Source organism: Sciurus carolinensis, chromosome 8, assembly GCF_902686445.1.
Source record: "Sciurus carolinensis chromosome 8, mSciCar1.2, whole genome shotgun sequence".
Taxonomy (NCBI): Eukaryota; Metazoa; Chordata; class Mammalia; order Rodentia; family Sciuridae; genus Sciurus; species Sciurus carolinensis.
The window spans coordinates 53,866,264-53,875,933 of NC_062220.1; the positions used below are offsets into that span (position 1 = coordinate 53,866,264).

The following is a 9,670-nucleotide window of genomic DNA, read 5'->3' on the forward strand; positions in this document are numbered from 1 at the left end:
ATTCTGATGATCCTTTCCCACTCTCCAGTCTATCCTAGAGTGATATCCTAGATGCATATCCTGATGCATATCCTAGAGTTATGCATCAGGTGAGGCATAACCTTGACTGCCCTATGCCTGCTGAGGATCCACAGCTGGGAGCCTGGATAGACCCCCCTCCCTCCATACCCCCACACTGAATATTCTAAATGCATTAAAAAACCACTAGGGAATTTAAGGAAATTCTGCAGGATCAGGTTCTATCAAGTTGCAGTTCCCCCTGCAGCATCTTGCTATTTAATCCAAGAGAAACTCCTTAAAGAAAAGCTTGTGCTATGACCAGGAATAGCAAATTCTTGTATCAGCCTGGCCTCAACACCTAATCTCACTACTGGAGGATATGAAGGCAACTTCTCTCAAACAAGCCCATTTAAAAGGTAAACTGGAAAAAAAAAATCTGAAGAGAAATTGACCCTTTAGAGGTAAAGGTTAGAGACAGGAGGCAGTGCAAAGCAGAGTGCGTAGTCTAGCAAAACTGTCAACTAGGAGTTCTACTGCCTTGGGTAGGTAATTTTAAAACCATTGCAAAAGGAGCACTCTCAAGGCCCTACCTCAAGGAAAGCATCATTGATTTCTCCTCTTCAAAGTGTTATCTGATGATCTTTACTTGGGACAAAAAATGCAACAAAAGGGCAACTCTGGCTAAGTGCTAAAGTCCCCTGGTACAAAATTAATTTTTAAAAAGGAGACAAAAAAGTCTTCATTAACCCTTGCTGATACATATGACCCTGAAAAATCTCTTCAACACAAACAACAAAATTGATCTGGGGGCAAGAAGAATGAGAAAATTCCTTTTTCCTTCTCTTTCCAGTTAGAACTACTGATATTTCTGGATCATGGTACAGCATTTTTAGTTTTATTTTCAAAATCAAGTAACATATAATAACTTGTGCTGGGAAAAACAAAACATATCTCTGTCTTAAAAGGAATTCAAATGACATAATCAGACATAAAGAGCAGCAAGAAGTCTAAAGTCATGTTCTACATGACATATTTATATCTTAAAATATAGCATGTTGAACTCTATTTTAATTATGTGTAATGTAATTGCAAGTTAGCCACGGAGACTGGGCAGGGTCAACAGTTTCTTGAATAAATAACATTAGGTATGTTCCAACATAGAGCTGAATGAGAAATTTTATATTAAATAAGTTGCAAAGATTTTATAAAAAGATTATTTGATGTTGATTTCTAACATTTTCTTTGAGAATCCTTTTCCAGTTCTACCATTTTCTAGCTTCATGGTCTTGAGCAGCTTAATTAGCTTCTAAGTCTCAGTTTCCTCATTTTTAAAATGGATATAATAGTTTCTATTTCATAATGAGAGATAATACATGTACATCAGGGCTGGGGAGATAGCTCAGTTGGTAGAGTGCTTGCCTTGCAAGCACAAGGCCCTGGGTTCAATCCCCAGTACCACAAAAACAAATAAACAAACAAACATGTAAATCACTCACACAATGTCTGGTACCTGGTAAATGTTCAAAAAATGTTAATTGTTAATTCTTATTTTTTCAACTCTTTCTCCCTGTTTTCTTTCTAGTGCTTTTGTTACCAAAGTAAACACATCTAACTAGAGAGTCACAGAACCTATCTTTTTTTTTTGTCATTATTGACTATGTGTCTCTATTACCTGGATGATTTGACATTCAGGACTCTCCAGCTTCTAACACTATAAAGACACAAAAGATATTTTGTACCTTTTTCTTTTGATGAAGGATATATGAATGTGGATCCTGTTTAGCGTTTAAAGTTTCTGTTTATGAAACTTTGATCACAAAAGAGTATATGTAACTTTGGTGTTGACTGCTGAATACCAAAAATGTTGATTTGTAATGAAAGAATGTAACCATCAAGTATTTACAAGCAGAACACATCCTTCAAGAGGTTATTTTTCACCTTTTAAATGTCAAATAACTCTATATTTTGTATTACTAACTCAAAAATAAAAATGGAAAATACAATTTTATATATAATACAACTTTTATATATACACACACATACATATTATTATACATACATATATGTTAAAGGTGTAAAGTTAATGAAACTTTAATATACATATATTATTATGTATATTTTTCAAATACTGCAAGAAATATGTTGTTCCAATGGAATAAATATAAGAAATCTCTGCTTCCATTGCCAAAGACATCCAAATGTCTTGAATGACATCTGAAGTACTGTCAGTTCCCTCTACCACAAGGCCAGTTTAGCATAGAGGTTGATTATATAACCAGTGCAGTGGAGATGCAGTGCTTGAGTTCAAATCCCTTCTCAGCTTTGTGATTTCACAGGTAAGTTATCAACCTATCAAAAGTGATTTTTTTGAGGATGGGACAAGTTAATGTACATCAAGAAATCAAAAGACTATTTGGCACATCAAGTCCCACCACATAAATTACTATATATTAAATATTTTAGTGTATAACATAACATATATAGAAATTCTATTACATGTATTTTTCTCTTTTCCTGATTTTCTTTTCCTTCTACCTTCTCATTATTCCCCTTCCTTTTATTTCCCCACCCCATTTCTATGAACATCTTCTTTCTCTTTGGGGCTTTCCATGAGACTTAATGATAAATGTGGCCCTAAATTAGCCTCGTGATATTTGCTATGGTTTGGATATGAGGTTTTCCCTGAAAGCTCCTGTGTTAATGCAGGAATGTTCAGAGGTGGAATGATTAGATTATGAGAACATTAACATAGTCAGTGAATTAATCCACTGTATAGATCAATAATTTGAAAGAACTACTGAACTTGATGGTACCTGTAGGCAGGTGGGGTGTGGCTGGAGGAGTTAGGTCACTGGGGGCTTACCCTTAAGGATTATAACTTACTCTCCCACCTCCTTCCAGGAAGAAGAGCAATTTTCCTTAGCCCAGAGCAATGGAGCAGGCTGACCATGGACTCAACCACTAAAACTGTGAGCCCAAATAAACTTTTTCTCCTTTAAGTTGTTCTCTGTTGGGCATTTTGGTCACAGTGATGCAAAACTGACTAACAGAGAACTGTTAAATAATACTGACCTTACAACTCCTGTTCTCAGAGTGTCGAGATTAAAAAGAGAGACTCTCTCCATGTACATCTAAAACAGACTCTAATTATTAAAATTGGCATTCTTTGCAATATGAGAAAGTGAATAAAACTAGGAACAAATTTTATTAACACATAAGCTCATATAGAGTCACTCATAGTTTTGATTATAGCAGGAAAGAAGTGATGAAAATTGGTTCCTTTTGTGCACAGTAAAATTAGTAGGTAGAATTTCAAAGATAACAAAAAATATGTACACAAATTGGGATCTCACAGAGTAGAAACGAAGTAATTCCTAAATTAGGTTAGATGATTTATAATGTCTCTTTTCTCTAGGACTCTTAAATTCCACTTAGTTATGTAAATTTGAGTAAGAACTTAAAGGAAACTGCATAATTTTGATTTTGACTTTCTTGTAAAAGAAGGTTGGTAGGGGAACTGAAATGTACTGTGAAATGTTCCTGTCCTATTTATGGTGGTATAATAAACTTTTGATTGGTAGCAAACCTTAATCAATATCCAGCTACTTAGGTTAACAAATACACAGTTAAAAAAAAAAAAAAAAAAGATGTCTGTGCTATCTTTGCAAAATACCCCCAAAGCTGCAATTCCTGGGATCCCTTTACCACCAGGGAAGCAGTATTGCAGACAATTTACTGTCAAGCTGACTCAGTGCTCCCAAGTGAAACAGCACAATTTTAAGTACAGCTCATCCATACTTAGGTATATGTATAAATATATTCAGACAAAATAAAGCACACCTTCTACTATCAATCTTGCTATCATCTTGCATTTTCTCCACTCATTACTGGTTTTCAAAACTCTTAATAAATTGTAGACCTATGTCCTTGGCACCTGACCAACTACTTGAGAAGCTATGACACTTTGTAGGGGAAGAGAGAGTGGAAAAAAATGTGGCCCACCTAATTCACTGACAAAAAGAACATCTGCTATTTGTAGAGAAATATACTCCCTGAATATAGAACAAATTATGGAAAATTTATGAGGTGACCACACAACAAAATAAATTACCAAATAACCTATCTTTGATGCTACAATAAACTTATGATGCTCGACAGGCAAAAAATGAGTAATCATTAAGGTGGTTATTCTAAAAAATAGCAATTGCAAGATTATGAATATCAATATCAAATCATCAGTAAGACTAAGTAGGTGATATCTTGCCCAAATAGGTAGCCAGCTTAAAAAAAAAGTTTTATCTTTTTACCTAATACATGCAATCCCTTCACCATAAATACTTTCAAGACAAAAGAAAGACTGATTATTTTATTCTAGTGCTATCTTCCAAGATGAAATTACTTCAAACTAGGTAGACAACTTTGAGGATACCAAGGTTACCCACAATCAAGTGTGATCTTTGACTACCATTTTTAGGACTTTATGGCATAATAAGCTTTTAGTATAAGCTAATCATCCCACTTGGAATAAAAAATAAAATGTGCATTAAAGTAACTGACCATGCAAAAAGGAAATTTTTAACAAGATGAACTCATCAACAAAATCACTATTTCACATTCATCAAATTGTTTAAACAGAACTTAAATTAACTTTCTTCCAAAATAAAAATTGTGTGTTCCCATTTAGAGCTGAAAACTGAAACACTGACACATTAAGAACAAAATTAAGGTGTTTTATTCTGTTATAGTTCTTATGAGTTTTATGAATCATTGAATAATACATATGTCAACTGCTTGATCATATTAGGTGAGAAATGATTCCTGAACTAATTTAAATGACCTATAAGGTCTATTCTCTCCAGGACAATTCAGTTCCACTCAGTCATGTAAATCTGGGTAATTTGTAACTCACTTCTGGGAATGTTACACTCCTGTAATTAGGACACCATTTTGCATTCCAGTGATGTCATAAAATTTCTAAATAGTACTCAAGCAGCCTGTGGGAGTTAATGTTATTTAACATAGAGTACTTACTATATGCCCAGCATTGTTCTATTTACTATATGCCCAGTTTTACAAACATTAACTTACTATATGCCCAGCTTTACAGATATTAACTCATTACACAGTATTTTTAGTTTATTTAGTAATTAAGTTCTTATGAAGCTTAATGATAATGTGAACTGGCATTTACCAGTGAGTAAAAGTGAACAATCATATTCATTGACTCTTAGAAATTAAAAGTATTCATTTCTAACTATCAGAACCATCCTGCGGTAACATGAATCTAGCCAATTAATGCTTCTTACTGAAATCCTTGGACAGCCTTCAGGACTAAGTCCACATTCCTCAGCAAGTCAAGAAAGTGCTGCAGCATCAATTCCCTGCTTTTTTCTTTTGTCTCATTGGTCCCTTAAGGCTTAAGTATTTGCAGTTTACAAAGACATGTCCAGACTCCCACATGCCTATGTCCTTGCTCTCCATGCATTTGGCCATCCCATTCTCTCCTTTTCAAGTAGACAATTCCTAACTCACTCTCAAAACACAGTTCAGACAGTACCTCCTCCAGAGAGCCCACCCTGACTGCTTTCCTGGGTTAGTAATGGAACTTCTCTGCTTCCACAGCCATATGTGATTACTTCCAGAAAACCATGGGGAAGGGCAAAGAGGAATTGCTTATTCATTCATTCATCGTCCCACTTGTCTATGAACTCCTTAGAGGCTAGAACTGGGTCTTTTAACTCTAAATCCCTAGGTCCTTGCACAGAAATTGCTGAAAAGCAGGAGTGCATGTAAATGAATGTCTTTTAAATAAATGAATTGACAAATATAAACTTTGTGAGTTCACAAAAAGGTCATCCTAATTTTATCTCTGCAACACAAAAAAATACTAAAAATATCTGTGGATACCTAAGGTACAGTAAATTTTATCTATTTAATTACCAAAGAAATAACAAGAGCCATATAAAACCAACTTATTTTTTCAGGTCCAGTGACAACTCTTAGGAAACCAGAAATGCCAGATGTGCAAGAAAATGTCTTCGTTTCCTAATTGTAGTAAAAATTGGCCTATGCCAACTAGGTCTTTGCAATCCTAAATGCCAGATCCAGCACTAGCTGACAATGATTTCCAGCAGTTGTTTAAGGACCATGCTGAACTGCAGTGGATCCCTAGGTGATGCAGACATCAAGACATACTCTGCAGGCCTATGTGCCACGCACTGGGGCAATTTCTTGTAATGATTACTTGTAATAATTACTTTGATGACAACACAAACTTTCACTTCTGACTTGAATTCATAATCTGTTCACAATGTTTAACCAAAATTCTACCAATTCATTCACACCTCACCAAAAGTTAGTCATTCTTCTCAATTCTCAGATTTATTGCTGTAGGAAGTAAAAGCTGCAGGGGCCTGGAAGTATTTTCTGCCCCCAGTGGACAGGTCTATGAATCAAAAAACTGCAGAAGTGGTGCCTTATGCATGGTGAGAAAAGGACTGGCGTGTTTTTCAAAGAGTTGGTCTTTCACCAAGACACAGAAGGTCAGAAGGTACTGAAGACAGCATTGCCAGCATGAGGTAAAGACTCAAGAGTTTCCAGATACGATCCTGCGGTTTATCTTTCTGTATCTCTACTTCCTTCTGTCCTTCCTCTCCCAGAAAGTCTCTGTGATTTGTTTTAAAGCACTGCCCTATCTCAGCAAAATTCAGACTCTGGGAAACTCTACAGGATGAAAGACCTCAAGTCTTTAATAAATAAATCATAAAAAAAAACACCAAAGAAATGGAGAGAGGAAACTTACGTTAAAAGAGGCATTTAAAAAAAAAAACCTAATAGCAGCTTCTAGGCATTATTTGGATCCTTGTTCAGACAAACATTATATATGTATAATATATATATGTATATATGTACATATACATATATGATATTTGAAGCTTTCTGGAAATGCTGGTTGTTCAATAGTGATAAGAAATTATTCTTGATATTTTAAAATATGATAATGTCAGGGTTACATTTTAAAAGAAGTCTTACCTTTTGGAGGTGTATTACTGAAATTTATTTCAAATGAAATACAATTTGCTTCAAAATAATACAGGAAGGAGAAGAAAATAAGTAGAGAGAGTAGAGATAAAACAAGACTGGCCATCAGTTGCTAGACATTCAAACTGGGGGTTCATTATGTTATTTTATGTTTTATGTGTGATTGATATTCTTTATAATCAAAGATTGCAAGAATATTTCCTTAGGAAAACACTCTTAATTATTTGAAAAATAAGATTAGAAAACTATGCTCTCTTCTCCTTCAGTTTTCCAACGGAAACAAGTCAAAAATATAAGGAAAATAGACTCCTTCATTAAAGACTTGGAATATTATGTTTTCTACTACAATAATCTAACTTTGATGGATATTACAGTAGTCCTTAAATTAATGCCTTATATTGACAAAATTTTAACAGAATCAAGCATTTGACTACAAATACAGATTTTAAATAATATTTTTATAATTTTACATATTTAACACATATGGATAAGTCAGTATAAATATCACTTCATCCAGATATATCTTAAAGCGTTGGTAAGTATATTTAGGATATGTGAAAATGTTCAGCTTGCCTTTGCTTCTTTTCATCTATGTGAATAAGTTCTATCTTAATATGTACTTACATTTGGGTTAACTGCCTGCCAGGTTTATATCTATAAATCAAAAAACTATTTACAGGGCTCCCAAAATGTTTAATAAAATTAGCTAGTAGATTTAAAATAATTTTCAGACATATCTGTGAATATGCGATATTGATCTAAATACAGATACAATAATAAACTGGGTTATTAAAATAATTTTTATATGCTCAAAAAAAAAAAAACATCCCTAATTACACCAAGAGAACTGCTACCGATGAAGTAAGGGGCAGGGGCAACCCCTTTTGTACAAAGTAGAGGTGAATCTCTTTGGTGTCCACAAATCTAAGTGATCAGAGAACTTAAGTTTAACTTATTTTTACAATTTGTGTTTCCTAGGAATGCCTCCGCGCCGCACCCTCCCATTCTTCTATAGTACCAACCTTGGGTTATAAAGTCTTAGCTTTCAGCATTAAAACAACAATGATGATGCAAACCTGCCCATATATAACCTCCTCCCTATCCATGGTTTTTGCTTGACTAGAATGAAAGGGTCTACTCCCTCCCCACTCCTTCACTCAGGTTACTGCACTGCTGGAGGCATCCCGCCCAAACTCCCCTACTCCCCTGGAGCAAAGCGAAGCCCTCAGCAGTGCTTCTTTTGGTTATTTTATTTATTTTTTTTTTTGGTCCCTATTTCCCCTTTTTTTCCCATGACTCTCATTAGGTCTGCGCTCATTTCACCCAAGTCACCGCGTCTCCAGGGCAACAGAGCAAACGTGAGGTCGAGGGTAGCCAGGCCGCGCGAAGGACCACCTCCCGCACCGCGCTTCTCACCTGCCGGCCACTGAGGTCGCCCCGCACCCGTGTGTTGAGCTCTTCGTGCTGAGTTTCGTCTTCGCCTCCTGAGCGGTAGATGAGGCGCAGTGGCACGATGCTCTGGCGCTCCAGGAAGCGGTTTTCGTTCCTCCTTTCTAGCTCCGTCAAAGAGGCGTCTCCTTCCAGGCAGGAAGGGGGGCAGAAGAGAGTGGAGAGAAAAGGCAAAAATAAAGACCCTGACCCGCACTCGTCCCTACCGTGGTCCTACATCTCTCGCTCACGAAAATTCCACCGCCTCCTCCCTCCCGGACCCCATCTGGAAAGGACGCAAAGGCACCAGCTGGAGAGCCTTGGACCAGCTCATCTGAGAGCATCCAGGATCGGGGCCCAAAAGCAGGGTACCCCTTTCCCATTCTCCCCATTCCTCCTCAGAAGAAAAACAGGCATCTGACCCAAGGCTTCTCATGCATCCGCGCGCCCCCACACATGTATTTTTGCTCCGCTTCTCAGCACCCTTCCAAATTAAAAAAAAAAAAAAAATCTCCCCGCGCACTTGGGAAATGGGGGTGCCCCTTTTCAATGAGCCTGAGGGTCCAAAGATTCCCGGAAAATGGTACGTCCCGAAGCTACAGAGGGTGGCGAACTTACCTGCCCGGCCGCAGAGCGCCGGGGGGCAGGTTCCCAGGGCGCAGAGCAGCAAGAAGGGCACGGACGCAGTCGCCGCCGCCTGCATGATGCTCCTGTCAACCCGCCGCGCCCGAGACGCTCAGCTTCTCATGCCGGAGCAGTTGGGTCCTGCTTCCTAGCTCTGAGCCCTCTGGCTTCCCTCAGCCGCCCCCTCCCAGCCCGGGCCGATGCTGCAGCTGCCAAGGAGCTGCAGCCTCCACCGCGGCGCTGCCTCAGTGCTGCATTGTGTTCCGCGGGCGCTTCCGCTGGCGGGGGGAGCGAGCAAGTGCTGCATTGGGCGGTTGGCTGTAGCTAAGTGGTTTCTAGCGCCTCCCACCTCATACCCTGGCACAGGCTCAGCCGGGCGACGAGCACTCGGCAGGGAGCGAGCGCCCGGTGCACTCGCCCCTAGCGCACCAGTAGGGGCGCGCGCGGGAGTCAGCTGGGAAATGTAGTTCTCTAAGCGTCCTGCTGGTCTCCCAGACGGCGCCCACTACCGCGAGCTCGTGACTCCAAGGTTCTTTACATCCTGTAGACCAGAGGGAGGAAAAAGGCGAAGGAACCA

General features: G+C 38.3%; 1 protein-coding gene across 15 annotated transcripts in view; it reads right to left on the bottom strand.

Annotated features, from left to right (window-relative positions):
* Adam22 (ADAM metallopeptidase domain 22) overlaps window positions 1–9,416 on the bottom strand; it is a 212,192-nt gene extending 202,776 nt beyond the window's left edge. For all 15 annotated transcript variants that reach the window (XM_047562721.1, XM_047562717.1, XM_047562714.1 and 12 more), the window contains exons 1-2: window positions 9,088–9,416; window positions 8,458–8,618 (exon numbers count right to left, since the gene is read on the bottom strand). In XM_047562721.1, coding sequence (XP_047418677.1) covers window positions 8,458–8,618; window positions 9,088–9,172 — 246 coding nt within the window. In that variant the 5' untranslated portion in view covers window positions 9,173–9,416. The remainder of the gene's footprint in view (window positions 1–8,457; window positions 8,619–9,087) is intronic.
* Between the last annotated feature and the right edge of the window lie 254 nt (window positions 9,417–9,670).